This window comes from Tinamus guttatus, unplaced genomic scaffold, assembly GCF_059628265.1.
Source record: "Tinamus guttatus ecotype Peru unplaced genomic scaffold, ASM5962826v1 Tinamus_guttatus_pri_ptg000060l, whole genome shotgun sequence".
Classification (NCBI taxonomy): Eukaryota; Metazoa; Chordata; class Aves; order Tinamiformes; family Tinamidae; genus Tinamus; species Tinamus guttatus.
Genome location: NW_028288594.1, coordinates 10,000,686 through 10,017,282, shown reverse-complemented (window position 1 = coordinate 10,017,282; position 16,597 = coordinate 10,000,686). Strand labels below are relative to the sequence as shown.

At 42.7% G+C, this 16,597-nt stretch overlaps 1 protein-coding gene across 1 annotated transcript in view; it reads left to right on the top strand.

The window, feature by feature from the left end:
* MYLK (myosin light chain kinase) overlaps positions 1-16,597 on the top strand; it is a 181,923-nt gene that overhangs the window by 148,769 nt on the left and 16,557 nt on the right. The window contains exons 22-26 of the mRNA XM_088519567.1: positions 4,848-5,150; positions 8,291-8,323; positions 8,419-8,512; positions 9,792-9,995; positions 14,195-14,412. Coding sequence (XP_088375693.1) covers positions 4,848-5,150; positions 8,291-8,323; positions 8,419-8,512; positions 9,792-9,995; positions 14,195-14,412 — 852 coding nt within the window. The remainder of the gene's footprint in view (positions 1-4,847; positions 5,151-8,290; positions 8,324-8,418; positions 8,513-9,791; positions 9,996-14,194; positions 14,413-16,597) is intronic.

The following is a 16,597-nucleotide window of genomic DNA, read 5'->3' as shown; positions in this document are numbered from 1 at the left end:
GTGTCATGTTATGTGGTGTCCTGCACGAGCTGTGAGTTTGCTACTATGCAGAAGCGAAGTCCCTTTCGTTATCAGGAGGAATTTTGAGTTAAACACCACTGAAAAGAAAGCAAGGGCCTCAAGTCAGGCTTGTCTCATAAATAATGGTGATTTAAAGGCTGAGCATGCTTATGCTTCTCAGTGCGCAGAATGTACAAATGCAGCTTAATTAAAGGTTACTTCAGGCTGTATATCATAACCTGTTTACCAAAATATCTCTGAGAATTTATCTGAGGAAGAAGTGCAGCTGAATCCAACTTGGGAGTAAATAGGAAGTGTGCATTTCAGTCCCAGTATGGTCTTAAATGCAGCTCAAACCCTTCAGCGGGGATGGCTCGTGACTTAACCGCCTGCCCTAAGGAGCACATGCTGCAATGGATAAATCGGCAGCAGACAGCCTCGTCTGCCCCTTTTTGCCCAGGGGACAGGATAATCTATGTCCCACTGAGCTGGGGAGCGTTGGCTTTTGAATCTGAGCCTGGTCTCCTGCAGCATGGAGGGAGAGGAGCCCCTTTCGCCTCCCGCTCGCCCGCTCAGGGCCTGTGCCATGAGCCATGAGCGGCGGCTGCTCCTTCCCCCGGAGCCGGGCTGGCCCCGGGCGGCTGCTTGCCCAGCCTCCCGCAGAGGTGGCTGCACGGCTGCTCCCGCAGGGGCTCCCCAGGGAGCCCGGGGCTGCCGGCCCCTGCGGCACTTGGCTCTGCAGCCGCCACCGCTCTGGGTAGGCTCTGCCGTTATAACGTTGGGCAAGCAAGGTGGTTGTGCACCCTGCTAAAAGAGCCAAAGGGACTGTCTGCTGTAAAGGACAGAGGACTTTGTAGGATGCTGACTGACTTCAACAAAACTTGCCTGGGTGCAGTCGATTTGACTGTGGCCAAATCCAGGTTATTTTAAAGCTTAAGTAACTCTTGATTGGGTGTTACATGCTTGCTGTGATAACTTAGTCAAGGCTGGAGTACCCCTAGTTTAAGCTAGTTAAAGACATCTAATTGTGGAGAACGTGCACATCTCTCTTCCTTCATCTCTCTTCCTTTGTTACACTAGACAGCAGAACTGAAGGTAGAGCTCTGTACAGTAATTAATTGCTTCCTCTGGAGGCACAATCGTAGTCCAGTGGAGCTGATGTAAAGTCCTCACAGTATAAGCCTGAAAAGTCCTCACAGTGTAAGCCTAAATATGAAGTGTGTTTGTGTATGTTTGTGCACTGCGCATGATATGCACATGAAAGATTGCAGATAGGCAGCTCAAGGATGCTAATGATAAACTAAGCAGTAAAACAGAAGGACAAAATAGAGAGTTCTGCTTGACTTCTGCACCCTTTCGCAACCCACTGGGCATTTCTTCTTTGGAAGCAGTTAACTCTACTGATAGAGATTTCATATTCCAGAAGGGAATGCAGTTTGGCAAAGTATCTTGGCTCTCAATGTAGACAGATGAATACAGGGTAACCTTTTAAATCCCCATGGAATAAACTGTTGAGAAACAAAACAGGCACATGGAGAGACCATCTGCAAATTCTCTGAATATGCAGTTACAGAATATTATCCAGTTTGATACCAAATAATTTGTTAAGCATGGTAAGATGCAATTTGCAAAGTGCATCTGTCATATTAAGAAAGTGCAAATGTTAGCCCATCCTTCTTGTTTATGGTTTTCCACAGCAGCTAGTAGCTGGTATTTCTGTGGTAAACAGGTCTGCAAGCAGCAGCTCATGGTAGACTTCCAGCAAAAATGTGCTTTTTTGGCTCAAGAGAGTCTGACCGGAGCTGTAGGTTTTCTTCCTTTCCTTCTGGACAAAATTTATTAGAAAAGTGGAAACACTCCCAAGACTGGCAGATATTAGACGAAGCTGTAGAGGATTTTCTTTACAGTAGGAGTCTCTCTGGCTGTGAATATTTTCTCTCTAGTGCTTCCATATTTAAGCTTTGCTTTTGTAAGCTATTGAAATGGATTCCAGTTATCTAGGTGAGTCATGGAAAGAGAGGGCACTAAGGTAACTGTGGTCTAGGCAACTGATAAATCCATGCCCATACATCGCTTGAAAACAGAGGTGTGCTGCAAGTCAGCAGAGAGGCACTGCATATTCATGTCCTGCCTGGGCAGCAGGCAGCAAGGTGCTGAGATGCGTTTTTTCCTCCCTCAGTGTCAGACTTGAGTATCTAGTCAAACTGGTATCTAGTATTTATCTAGTCTAAAGCTGTCAAGCATATGGCTCTCTGTAGGCTGGAGGCTAGTCTTCTCTTTGAAGGAAGGACTTAGCATATTTAAAAGGAAACACTTTCTCCTTAGCTGTCCCCATTTCGCTGTGTGCATGGCAGGAGTTGGAGAATCTGCAGCACTTCGGCAAACCCGAACAAGCGCCTTCGGAGGGTGACAGACAGTTGTCTCAGCTTTTCCTTCAAAATCTTTTCCTTTTGCTCTGTTTCGATTTAGGATGAGTCAGCTGTTGCTTGCTTGAGTTCTTATATCTGCATCCTGGCATGATGCAGTAGTGGATATGTAGCATGGGAAGCGAGACACACAGCTAAGTGTTACTGCTCTGAATAACACTTGGAGAGGGCAGAGGCAGAAGGGCTTCCCGCGCGGTCTCCGTGGATGCTGGTTTGCAGGGAGCAGAGCGGGGTTTCCGCAGCGCTCAGCACCATGGCTGAGCGCGGCTCGTGCCCGCGCTGGCCGCTGCCAGCCCCGCAAGTGGGGCCCTCAGTCCTCACTCCTGGGTCCCAGGAGAACGAGGCAGCGCCAGGGAGGAGGGAAGCTGCCAGTTATGCCCAGGGAATTGAGATTCGCTTCTCTTTCTTTCTTTCTTTCCCACAATCTTTCTTTCTAGTCTTGGACAAGTCATTTAACCCCTCTGTGATCCAGTCACAGCATCTAAACTGTAAGTTCATGCTTGTTGGTAGGCCCTTTTATTGTGCTGGAGAAGGAGGCAGTAAAACGTGGCAGGGCAGCAAGCCTTCCCAGAGGCTAAGGACATCTGTGCTCTGATATTTGTGCTCAACTAGAGGAGCACTGAATAACAATGACTCCTTGTAGGCTGGTGTTTTAAATACTGCCAAAATCAATAAAGAAAACCGACATCTGAGTGGCTCTTTCTGTTCAGCCTGGCCTTTTCCATGCTAAATGCTGAATATGCTTGGTGTCCGTCTCTCTTCCTCCCTCTACACTTCTTATTTTTGAAAGTTGGAGGCCTCTCATATGTTTCAGCTTGGGATGGAGGTGGATTTCTAGCAACAATTGTATTAAAAAGAATTACATAAGAGAGATTTTCCCAATGGCTTGCGGCCTGTAGGAAGAGGACTGGCCTGCTCCAGACAGTGAGCTGGGCTGCATGTGTCGGTACCCTGACTGCGCTGCGCTCTCCCCTTTTCCCTCTGTATGAGCTTTCACAGCAGTCAGAGGGGACATCCTTCTGTCTGTCCAGGTGTGTGGCAAAGCTTGGCCATTTCTGTCTGCCCAGTGATTTTCCTGGCAATGATAATTTGAATACACAGGAATAACTAACATAGACTACCACAGTAAGGCTTTGATCAAAGGTCACAGAGGTTTTCCTCAAGTATTTGGATTTATTTTTACTATTATTACTGAGTAAGTGCCCATATTTTTGGTTGGTTTGGCAAGCTACCTCAGCTCTGCCTTTCTAAGGAAACTCTGAGGATGTCCATTAGCAACAGCTAGTCTTCGGCAGCTTTTATCAGCAAAACAGGGCACATGTAGCAGAGTTGTCTTTTCCTGTTTGTTGAGGTTTCCACCAAGCCCGGAGCAGGGGCGGTTCAGCGAACGCACCTGGTGTTTGTGCAGCACTCACGGTGTCCGTGCCCTGGTGAGTGGGTGTGCGGCCCCGGCAGCTCCCTGGGATTTTGCAGTTCTGCTCATTTACCTAGAAATGCTTCATCACACTTAAGCCCCTCAGAGCTTCAGAGAACACTTTGTGCCACATACCAAGGGAGCATGAGAAAAAGCAAATGCAGGCAAGGTTTTATTTTACCTTGCCTTATACGTTAAACTCCTCTCTCTCAGAAGAGAGGAATCGAATGCCTGCATGAAGAAAACATTTTCTTGTTCCTGTCCTGTCTGTTCATCTTCGTTATTTTGAGCATGAGGTTGTTGGAAATACCCAGCTGGATGGTTGCTACTTCAAGCAAAGGACAGTAATGAAAATACTGCTGATGAAAAGTTATTTGCCAGATTATTTACAGTTATTAAATTAATTAAATTGTGTCTGTTGTTCATGGACATACGATGCAAAGTGGTGTCTTTGACAGAGGGTGCCTTGAAGATTAGCGATTTTCAGGAAAATAGATAATAAAACATTTGTGATAGTTGTTGCTTTTGTCTGGTATTGTCTTCACAACATTTTATTCTGAAATGCTTAGCTGTGGCGGTGGGGCATGGTGGCAGCAAAGGAGGGGTGAAGTGAGAGAGTCGTGGGCAAGGTGGCTGTGCCAGGGGTGACCCTCTAGGGAAGTTAAGCAAGGAGAGGTATCGCTCCTGTGGGAGATTTTAGTCTCCATAGTCCCTGTGATGGTGGCTGGATCCCCTGGATGGTGATGGAGGGCAGAGCCTGCAGCGCGGCAGGGCAAGGTGCTCGGGTACTGAGCAGCCAAGCTGAGCCCCCGTGGGATCAGTGCCTGTGGTAGCCAATTCACATACATCTGTCTGTGCTGCTCCTTCTTGCTGCAGGACAACCCTTGGAGGCAGAGCGATGACACGGAGGGAACCGAGCTGTTAGCCAGGGCTGTCCACTCCCCGGGGCTAGGCCCACCTCGTACTCTGGCCGTTTCATCTAACGGGTTCTGCGTGTGTCCCTGCAGATAAACCGGACCCACCTGCCGGGACGCCGTGCGCGTCAGACATACGGAGTTCGTCCCTCACTCTCTCCTGGTACGGCTCCTCTTACGATGGTGGAAGTGCTGTGCAGTCCTACACCGTGGAGATCTGGAACTCCGTGGATAGCAAATGGACAGACCTCACTACCTGCCGCAGCACATCTTTCAGCGTGCAGGACCTGCAAGCAGACAGGGAGTACAAATTCCGCGTGCGAGCTGCTAACGTGTATGGCATCAGCGAGCCCAGCCAGGAATCCGAGCTGGTAAAAGTTGGAGAGAAACAGGAAGGTTAGTTTTGAAAATAAAAGAATACATTACAGCATGTCCTAACGCTTTCCCGGCGAGGTCAGGCCGAGTAACATGCTCTTTGCATGTGCCTGTGTGCAGTGAGTGCTCGTCCTGGCTGGCTGGGTGCTCATGTCCTGTTGCAAGCTTCATCTGCCTGTCCATATGGATTAGAGTTTCCCATGCACCTCTTGTGGGCTGTCAAATCCCAGCATGGGAGAACATCAAAAGAAAATCATCAGTCCTGTTGACCCAGTATGTCTCATCTGATGGATTTCAGACTTGTATCACTTAGGATATACTTAGATTTTTCAGCATTCTATGACTGTTAAAATACTTCTTGGGGATTTTTGATCTAAGTAAGCAGAATATTTTTATTCTAGCTGCACATGCTTATAGATGTGTTTTTCCGGTATTTTTCACCACCTTTGGCTTAAGATTTTATCAGGAGCTTAATGAGATCTGGAGCATTTCAGAAGTTATTCCAAAAGTGGTACAAAAGTTTTTGACACAAAAATATCAATATTATTTTTAAAAGTAAATATTGAACGTACCCACATCTGCCAACACAGCACAAGGATCTGTTCAATACTCATGCCACACTAAAAAACACAAAATAGGGAGAACAGGAATGATGCATTTTGCCCTGTTTCTCTTCTTTGGGATCTTGTCTTAATGTTTCATCTCTCCCTCCTTATTTATGTATGCATGGCTTTGAGGTTTTAAGTGTCTCACAGCACCCCTCTTTGAGTGTCACAGCAAGACAAAGTGACAACAAGGTTGTGCTGCACCATGCAGCTGCGTAAAATCTCTCAACAGATGTTCCCAAACAGAAGGACATAATCTTCATCTTTAAGTGCTAAATTAGATGTATTGTGAGAAATCGCATTCCTCTATTTCACAGATTTAAAAATTAGTGCAAAATTCAAGATGCAGCTTCACTTCAAAGTGGCGGGAGGAAGCATTAGGAGTAGCAGTAAAATTGGCAGAAAGCTAGGTGGTGCTGGCTCTTCATAATAAAAATCCCTGTGTGCGAATGCCCTCTTTCTTTACTTTCCGGGGGACACTTTCAGGAGTTGGGGACTGGGCTTTTCACTACCTTTGATTTTCCCAGAGCTGACGTTAACTGCACTGAGCCAACGCTAACTTGTTTGCATTCCTTTCCTTTATAAGACTAAGATTTTTCTTACTCAGATTTTAATGCAGAAAGACTAGAGAGAGTATGAATCATGGTGACACATATAGGAAACATCAATATAGTTGCTTTGGGTGAAAAACCACTGCCTTCTGTCTGTGGCTTGTCTTAGCAGTTCTCTGACCGCCAGCATTTCTTGAGTTCTCTGCTTGATACTGAAGCTAGTGGGGAGAAAGGGCAAGTCACTTAAAGTGATTTTTCAAGTGTGCAGAGCACAGTTAGTGTTCTAATTAAAGCCATTGGAAAATGCATGTGTTCAGCACCTCTGAAAGCCAGGGCTTCAAACTGTCATCCATATAAACACTCAGCTGAGTAGGTAAGGCCTTTCATTAGCGCCAGAAAGAGCAATTACTGGTTTTTATACTGAGGTGGCCAGTGCACATCAGCCATCTCAGTCAAATGCCAGTGAAGAAAGGCAGTGAAGAATCTGTGGATTCAGAGAAAAAAAGAGCTACTAAAATAAGGCTGTATGTCGCAAAGCATTAAAGCAGACATTGCCATGTTTGAGGAAAATCTGTTACTGTTGACTCACTTCTGAGAAAGATTTTAACACAGCTACTCAGAGCTTACCAAGCTCAGATATGTTTCATTTATCTAATTTAGGCAGCCCCTGGTAGACCTAAAGGTTTCTAGCTTGTGTCTTGAATATAGTGCTGCTGCAGGACAGGGAACTGACTTCTTTGTCTGTCTAATAGCCTTTTGGCAGGCATAGCTACTTGGCAGCATGGCTGGGATCAGCTCCCTTGTGCAGCCCTTAAAAGGGGAGGAAAATGTGATGTGCTCTGTGCGAGTGGGGTTTGTAGATGAGGCAGATGTGAGGACAGCTCCCAGCGAGTGGGGAGGGCCCCTTCCCTCCCTGCTGTGCCAGTGCCTCAGCTCAGAGACAGGGAGGCTTCAGCACCACCGTACATCCGTTTCACTGTGGTGGCTCCCAGAATCCAGGGGCAACAACATGTGTGGGGTGGTAGAAGATAGGGAGGAAGCTGGCCGGTTATATCAAAATGCCCACGTGTCAGACTAGTTATCTGCTCCCTTTTCACCCTTTCTTTCTGTTTTTATTTGCCACCTGCTGCATGTAGCTCCAAGTAGAGTGGGCGCATGTAAAGCACCCAGCAGTGTCCGGAATGTCACACTGGTCTATCCTAACATAAATCTGTCGGCACAGTGGGGATAAATCCCTTGGCTGGGATTGCACTCGGCAGTGGCCAAGTGCTCTTCAGCAGTTACCAGGAGAGTTGTTCAGATCACCGAACCCTCCCTCGCGGTTTCTCAAATTACTGGTCACACCCGCAGGTCTTAGGAACAAGTCCAAGCAGTACAAGTAATATAAACCACGCTGCAGCTACAGCCCCTTTCCCCGGTACCCGCAGGCGACACAGGGAACAACACACAAACCTGTGTCACTGACAGCTCTCGCACTTGATGATTTTCAGCAAGACCCTCGGGGCAGCTTCACTCTGCCGGGCAGTCCTGGGCTAGCTGACATCGCTGCCTGCCTCTGCACACACTCTGCAAGGCATCTTTTCGTATGAGAGTTTGTTTTAGATTTGTTTTTAAGCCCCCAAAATGTATAAATCCAGAAAAGTATTTGTCATTGTGCTGGTAGTATGGTCACTGATTGCAATATTTTAATTTATTTTCCTTTTCATTAAGGTATTCTGAAAACAATTTATTAAATGATTTTGAACTGATTAATGTACTTGTGTTTCCAATAGACAGGTAAAATAGCTGAGCACTGTAAAACACCTGAACTTGAGTTATTTAGAAGTAGTTAATTGATAGATTATGATTATGGAGTTAATGCACAAACTTCCTGACTGCTATTTTCTGCTTAGCCATTAGGATCTGCTAACCAGTAGGCCCCTACTACTGTGAATCATCTAAAGCTTTTCTATAAGTACTGTTTCCTATATAATGAATTAACCATGACTTTCTCTTTTCTTCATAGAACTTAAAGATGAAGTGGAGCTATCTGATGATGGTAAGAAGTTCATATTTTAATCAGGATAAATGCAAAGCTGCATGCTTCATTTGTGCATGGAGATGTTAATCACAATTCTTAATCCTCCTTTATAGAAGGGAAAGAAACAGAGGTTGAATATCGGACGGTTACCATCAACACTGAACAAAAAGTTTCAGATGTCTACAATATTGAAGAAAGACTGGGATCGTAAGTACAGCGCTGTGCTTTGCAGACACAGCATTTTTACAGCTAGCAGGCAATTAAAAAGGTCAGGTGTATTCATTCCTTCATTCCTTGATGATGTCTTGCACTTAGCATTTCAGGTGGGTTCTAATGTTTGTTGGCCCCCACTCCATGAAGATCTTTTTTCATATTAAATGATCTTTTTAAAAAGGCATTGTGTGCATTTTTGGTGAGGAAGGTGGAGCACACAACTGAATAAAGCTAGAGGATTTATTCATTGTTTTGTGCTCTGAAAGTTAGCTGAAAGAAAAGGAACACGCCGTGCACTTGCATTTCCATCATATCCATTAGCGATAACAAGATTATCCTGCCCACAGGCTAGAATCTGTGTTGACAGTGGTTATAATCCCAAGAGCATTAGGAGTGTTGCTCAGTGAAGGTCAGTGATTAACCTAGTTGTGTTTGTTGGTACTCGAGCTTGTGGTTATGGGAACTCTATGCCAGAATAATATTTGAGCAATTTGTGCTCCTGGTGGTGCTGAAGGCCAGGGGGACCCCGTGTGCTTCTCCTAACAAATCTGCCCCTCTCCAGCCTTCGCCTGGTGAGTGTGTCACAGAGGTGGAACTGGGTATGCAGCAAACTAAGAGCCTAGAAGCCTCTAGTGTTGGGATTCTCATTTCACCTACATCTGAAACACAGATGTTTCCTGTCCTTCCCTTCAGAGGTGTATGGCCAACAGAAGAGCTTTCAGGATGCAGCAAAAAAATGAGTTTTATGAATTGAGGCCCTGCAGGAGTCTGCTTTTTGAGCCCTCTTGTACAGAAGATGCTATTTGGGATATTGTTTATTAAAAACTATAGGAATGATCTGGGAGTCTTCGGGCTGCAGTGTGATATTAATAGTATGTGTGTGTGGATGTCTGTACTTAATGTGCATGAGTTTTTCAGCTGGTAATATCAGTGTGCAAATACAGTGCTGTATTTCTGCTGTATCTTTGCTTCCTACCAACCTAATCAAATCTGGAGTGGAAGTTCTGGGGCAGCTCTTGTGCTGGTGCAGCTCAGCACAGTTCTGTTCGTTTTGATATATTAATAGCAACATTTGCTTTCTACATCTCTCTCTAGATATGTTATTCATTAAAAAGTTCTTGCAGATTACTCTGCACAAAATCAAAATTTGTTTTGATGACATTTTTATTTCAGACGAGGGTGGTTGCACTTGAATATTTTGTAACATGCCGTTGCTGTTCATGGTGAACCATACATTGCAAAAGCATTTATGGAAATAGTTATATATTTTCAGGGGGAAATTTGGACAAGTCTTTAGGCTTGTTGAAAAGAAGAATGGAAAAGTTTGGGCCGGAAAATTTTTCAAAGCTTATTCTGCTAAGGAAAAAGAAAACATAAGGGAAGAAATCAGCATCATGAATTGTCTACATCATCCAAAACTTGTCCAATGCGTAGATGCCTTTGAAGAAAAAGCCAACATTGTTATGGTCTTGGAAATGTAAGTATAAAGGAGATCACACTAGCAAAACTAATAATGCTGAATATAATTGTGTGTTCAAAAATAGCAACTTATCTAGACATGGGTGACTGTCAAAAGCTTCAGGGTTTGCAGGGCTCGAATGGTGTTTCACTCCTTAAAGGTTTTTCCAGGTATTTCCACAAATTCTCCAAGTGACGTAAGTCAGTCTGTGGTGCATCTCTCTCAAACCAGGGAAGAAGCATCACGTTCATTATTGTCCAGGTTGTTTCCTTTCCAACTCAGTGAGGGCGGTGCTTTTCTGCAGCTCACTGATAATGCTGAACTGGGAAGGGGCAATTTAAAGAGCTGCGATTTGGCCTTGGTCTTAGAACCAGAAACTTGTTTAAGGAGGGGCTCATTTATTTTTTTGGTAAGCATTTCTAAGAATGTGTAGGACATGCTTCGTAATTTATTTAAACACTGGTCAGCTGTCTTTCTTAGAGAGTTGAATGTTGATGTAGAATTGATTATAGGAGAGAAAGATAAGCTTAGTAACGTAATGCAAATCTCAAACTAGAGTCTGACAAAATAGTTGAATTTCCATGAAAAACTCACCCAGGAATACCCAAGAGGTATTGGGTACAGTTTAGTTTACATCAAGTGCAATATCCAGTTTTTACACTTCAAGAGACCTTAAAGGATTAGCGTGATGTATTTTTCTTATGAGATAACATAAATACTGTGATTGCAGAACATTTAGAGTGCTGCCTAAGAATCTCCATAGATAAACACAGTAATCTAAACTGTTCATCTAATGTTCTAAATCAAGATCAGTAAATGTAGAAAAAACTCATTAAACATGACTCGTTCTGCCTTTAACGTTAATTAGCCCACCATTCTCTATGACTCTGCAGGTGTAGCAGTTGTACAAGGGGATATTTCCTCCTTTTTCTAAAAGTCATTGCACCCTTCATGCTAAGAACAGTTAAAGCTGAACCTGAAGACAGCCTATATTGCTGTCTTAGGTGCTGCAGACTTATATGGCAAAAATATTTCACCCTCCCTGAAACTGTTTTCTTTGTGTTATTTACTCTGTATCACTGTGAGAAACAGCAGGGAAAACCACAAGAGCAGTACCAAAAACCAAACATGTCCATGCACCACTATTCATTTTAAGGAAAGAATCTGCACAGTGTGGGTTGGAAAGCAATGGTCAGACTTCAAAGGCAATGAAAAAGTGCCATTTGCATCATCCGTAATGCACCTGGCTTAGTGTAAATCCCAGACTTGTGGCTGGAGCAGCTGAAAAGAAAATGAAATCCTGGTCTGTACAATGTCTTTCCCCCAAAGTTACAGCAGCCACTGTGCTCCTGCCACATCTGCTTCATGTGCTGTCTGCTGTGCGAAGGAGAAGCAGCTTTTGCTGCTAGGAGGGGGCTCGAGCCCCGCTCCGCTCGCTGCCGTCTGTCCAGACCGCGGGAAGCTGCACGGGGCCCTCCCAGGGTGCTGGTTATGCAGCCGCCGTGTTATGTGCAAGATGGTGCTTTTATATTTAGATGTAAACGTTGAGCAAGTGGATGACGGTAAAGGAAGGGAACCCTACTTAGCTTGGAATTGGGAGCTGGCAGACCTAATGGAAAACAAGGAAATGTATAAAGAGTTTTGAATAGCATATGGCTTTCCACTCCATTAATTTCCCACTGCCAACAAAGGCTTTTCACTTTAAAAAATATATAAAAATGCTATCAAATGTAAAATAATTCTGCTACCCAGTCTAATTAGGATGTGATTTTTAAATTGGGGTGGCCACATTTTCTGACTCTGGGGCCCCCATGCAAAAATTTCCATTAACAAGCACTTTTGTTTTAGGTATTAAACTAGTGTTTTCTTGCGTATCAAGAAGTCGTGAGACGTATTTTCCAAAATTCTTAGTGTCCAAGCTGTTCTTTCTTATTCCCTTCAGGGTAAATATGAGGGCTTCAAATAAATTAAGCTCATCTGCTTTCACTCTCCTTTTGCACCAGATTTTCACAGTGACTGGAGTTCAGCAGCTCCCTCTGCACCCAGCCTGGAGCTGTGCTGAGCATTTTCCCTCCTCATACTTACCCTGAATTTGTCCTTTTAATTTTATTCCTATATCCTTTTGAACTTTGTTTATGCCATGACAGTATTTTATGTGGTTTCATTTCATACTTACAGCAGATTTTTCTTTTTAGAAAAGTGTTAGTTATTAGAGTTTCTGATCATTGATTTTCAATCAAACGTTCTAGGAATTCAAATAATTTGATATATTCTTACCAGAAAACCCTCTCTTTTGCTAGAAATCAGTAACAAATATCAGTAGTTTCCTGTTCAATTGCAGCAATGCACCAGTTCCACAATAGATATCCCAGTGGAAAATGAACATTTGAAAAATATTGACATGTAGTGCATGGCATTCAGCATTGGGAGTTAAGTGTCTTAAAGTCTCCTCATCTGGGGGAGACTGAAAAGGCAAGAATCCAGAAAGAAATCCCATTGGCCTGATGGGGCATTTAGATTCTGATGCAGTTGTGAACGTGGGAAGAAAAGTGCCCTCCTGCTCGCCTGTGCGCGCAGTACCTGAGCAGCAGTGCTTCCCTTCAGCATTCTGACCCGGGAAAAATGAAGCTCAGGATATCTGAGGCTCAGGATATACATTCAAAAACATGCATTCAATTAATGCATTTATAATTTAATCTGATCGTGTTACCAGAATGTCTACCAGTCTTAGGTTAAAAGAAAAAAAAAATCTACCTGCAGATACATTACCCAAATGCACACCAAAAAGCTGCGCTGCAGACAGTGGTATGGTTTCTGAAAATCTAGGGATCTAGAAAAAAAAATTCAACACTTTAGGGTTAGAAATGAGTCATGATTATCTGACTTAAATAGGCAAAAAGTAACTTATACCCTTCAGTATTAGAATGGAGTATTTTGGAATTGCAGCATGCTCCAGCTGCAAGCAGTCTGCATACTTGCTTCTTACTGAAGCAATAAAATACTCAATATTAGAATTTTCAGAGCTGTTTATCCAACAGCTGTAGCCGTAATACTGGCTTTATATTATGTATATGCTTTAATCCAGTGCAACCTCTGAGTTTGTCAAGCCTCTGCTGTACTTACAGGTTTCTTGTTAATAGAAAACGGCAGTAGCATTTGTAATTGCTTATTTTCTGAAACCTTAGAGTCAAGGCTACAAATGCATTCAGAACTCCATATGCTTCAATCTGAGTTTAATACATGAGGGATATTACCATATATCTGACAACTTGCAAACATTGCAAGGCCATTTTTCAGTTGTGAGCTTTCTTTAAGTAAGTGAAGTGTGCAATTGCATTTGGCAATCGGCAGGAACGCTGCCAAGTGTTCAGCCACATGAAGAGCATGTAGCGTCTCGTTTAAGAACAGATTTCTAAAAGCAAAGCTGCTTTCCAGTGCTTGCTGCTCAAGTATGGGGTCATTCACCCACTCTATACTGAAAACTATTTGCCATCTTTGGACATGAGCAAATGAACCAGTTAAGTGATTATGCAGAATTCCAAAAAAGACCAAGCACAATTTACATTTTGTTTTATTATATCTAGATTAGAAATGTCCCACTTTGATTCTGAAAGGAGTTTGATCCAGGAGATTCTACCCTGGAAAGAGCAATTCTTTCACAGCATATAAATATATAAATAAGCATAAAATTGGAGTTGACCTACAAGCAGTGTGATGAGAGTTCAGTTAAAAATACCAGCACCAAAAAATTGTGGGTTAAATCCTTGTCCTATTAAAGCTAAGGAGGCAATTCCCATTGAGCTCACATGGATCACTAATTTACCCTTTGAGCCTTCCATTAACTCTGTCATTTGAATTCCTCCTTCTCCAGGCATTCTTTACCATTCTGAGCCTCTCAAATTTAGCAGGTGGCTAAATGCTAAAGACAGGATGTACATCCAGCTGCCTGGGATGGTAGTTTCGGCATCTCACAGTCTTAAGCTGGGGAAATATTTCAGTAGGGAAAAGAGCTATTGATTCATACTACACCCAACAAGAGAGTTTTTTTAACAGAGGGATCCTAATGTCTATGGAAAATGCCATTACAGCGCACAGATTGTGTCCCGAAGTGCTGCTGCAAGTTTGAACTATCTGTATTTGTATAAAGGAAATAGCTTGATTACTCCAAAACAAAAATGCTACAGAAGTCCTCTTTTTTTCTTTCCTGTCTGTCCTAGTGTTTCTGGAGGAGAACTCTTTGAACGAATCATTGACGAAGACTTCGAACTGACAGAGAGAGAGTGCATTAAATATATGAGGCAGATTTCAGAAGGAGTTCAGTACATCCATAAGCAGGGTATTGTCCATTTGGATTTGAAGCCAGAAAATATTATGTGCGTCAACAAGACCGGTACAAGTATCAAACTCATTGACTTTGGACTTGCAAGAAGATTAGGTAATGACTTTTCTGCCTACTTCAGTATGTCACGGGGAAAGGGCAAGAGAAGCAGTAAATCACAGTGTTATATTCTGTCCCATATAGAGAGTAAAGAGACGTGTTTCGTATATAAATAGTTCTGGGTTAAATTAAAAGAAACAGAAAAGGGAAAAATGAGACCTTCCAAAGAGAGCGCAGTGTACTTCATCTCTGTGAGAGGTTTGCAAGTAAATGCGTACCAAATAGTTACTGTTTCCTGCAGGTAAGATATTCTTGTGGATTACAAGGTAAAATACACAGTAGTAGTCATGTTAATAAATATTTACATTTATTGCGGATAATCTAAAAATCTTTTCTCTCTAATTGTAAGAAACAGAACATTGGTCTGTGGTCTTCAGGTTTATTAAAAATCCTTAAAGCTTTTGTGAGAGCAGGAGGTAAGGTGGTGTTAAAAGATAGATGGGCACGCTCAGTTGACACTTCGCCTTCGGTTTCATCACTTCCCATCATAAACAGCAGCATTTGCTGTATACGTTAAACACAGGATCTACTTTACAGTGTTTTCATCATGCTCAAAGTGATTGATAAATTAGCACTCCTTGCAAGTAATGCAGGGGGATTGAAAAAGCCCTTTCCAATTTGACAAGCTCCTCTCTAAACTGTTCTCCTTTGCTTCGTGTAATTCATTTTGGACTAGAGTTTCCAACCTGCAGGGCCATTCGGAAGCCCTAGCAGGGCCGCTTTTCTTCCCAGCCTGCAGTATGAGCTCTGCTCTAAAATCAGCCTTCCTGTTGTGTTTTTTAGTGTTAACATGTAACGATAGATAACTGGACCAATATCATATACTGATCCTTTTTATTTTGTATTTACACAGGGAAGAAAAATGATTCCAAGAATTAAAAGTAGTTAAAATAGTTTAGGAAGCTGTTATACTGCAAGAGCTGTTATTTGTGACTTTCTTCCCATTACCTTGATTAGGACAACTCAGAAGAATTGCTACTCTCTATTATAAGTGGCTTATGACTAGATTCCTATTTGTGATCTTTTCCTTCTTTAAACAAAACTATACTTGATATTTAATCGAATGAAAATGATGTAAGAGTAAAGTCTGGAGTTAGAACCTTCTAGTTTGTTATTTGCCTACCTGCTGCTGCTCCTTGTTCTTTTGACATGTAACAGACGATGCCATACCCAAGAACATCATTTTACTAAATAAACCAAAAATTCTATGTTGGCTGAATAGAAGAAAAAACATTTAGTTTTCAGATTTGTCAGGGGAAGTTCAGCTCCAGAAGGGCATTATATGAATCTTGATTGCATGGACACTATGAATTCAGTAAAATATCTGCTATTTCATTGAAAAAGATTTTGGAGCTGCTATGTTTGTTCACCGGAATGGAGCCAATACTTTAGGGAAGCATAAGCAGGATTTTGTTCTTTTTGAGGAAGTAACTGTTAACTAAGTTGCAATTGTGAAGTTTTTGTTGTCAGAGGTGTGTGAAAGAATCCTCCTGCATTTACTGCTGAAGTGAGCAGATTTTATCAACAAGATATAATAACACACAAGGAACCACAAAATGGCCTTTTTACAGAAATCTCTTCAGCTACCTTCCTACCTTCAAATCACAATTAAAAGGCATTTAGCAAAAGCAAGATCCTATTTTCAACAGCCTGTTTGTATCAAGTTTTCAATTTTTCTGTTAAAGCAGTGGTGTCACAGTGTATTCTGCACCATTCACCTGTGAGCTGCTACAGGAAGGTTGTATCTAGGGAATCTCTCCTTAAAACAACTTCTCTTTTGTGGAAGGAGGAGAGTTACGGGCACGGAAGCTGATGTTGGCTTTACAGTGCTACACACTTATTTGGCCTAATACACTGCTAATTCTTGCAAAGCTGCACTCTAAGTTTTGCTATGTGGCTGGTGTTGTTTGTCTTTTTTATTTCTGAGAGGAAGCTGATCTATAACAAGAGCCTGGCACCTTGCACAATTCACAATTTGCCCAGGAAGAGAAAGTGCCCTTCTGCCCTGTGCACAAAAAAGCAACTGCTAATCACTAAAATGTTCCTAAGGGTTGGCTGAGATGTGTTCCAAAATTAGAAAACAATTTTTACTGTTTCATTTCCTTACAAAAGGTTGTTAAATTGTCAAAAACAATCCTTACTAAGTGCTGTCATCGTGCCAGTTGCCACAGGGGATACACCG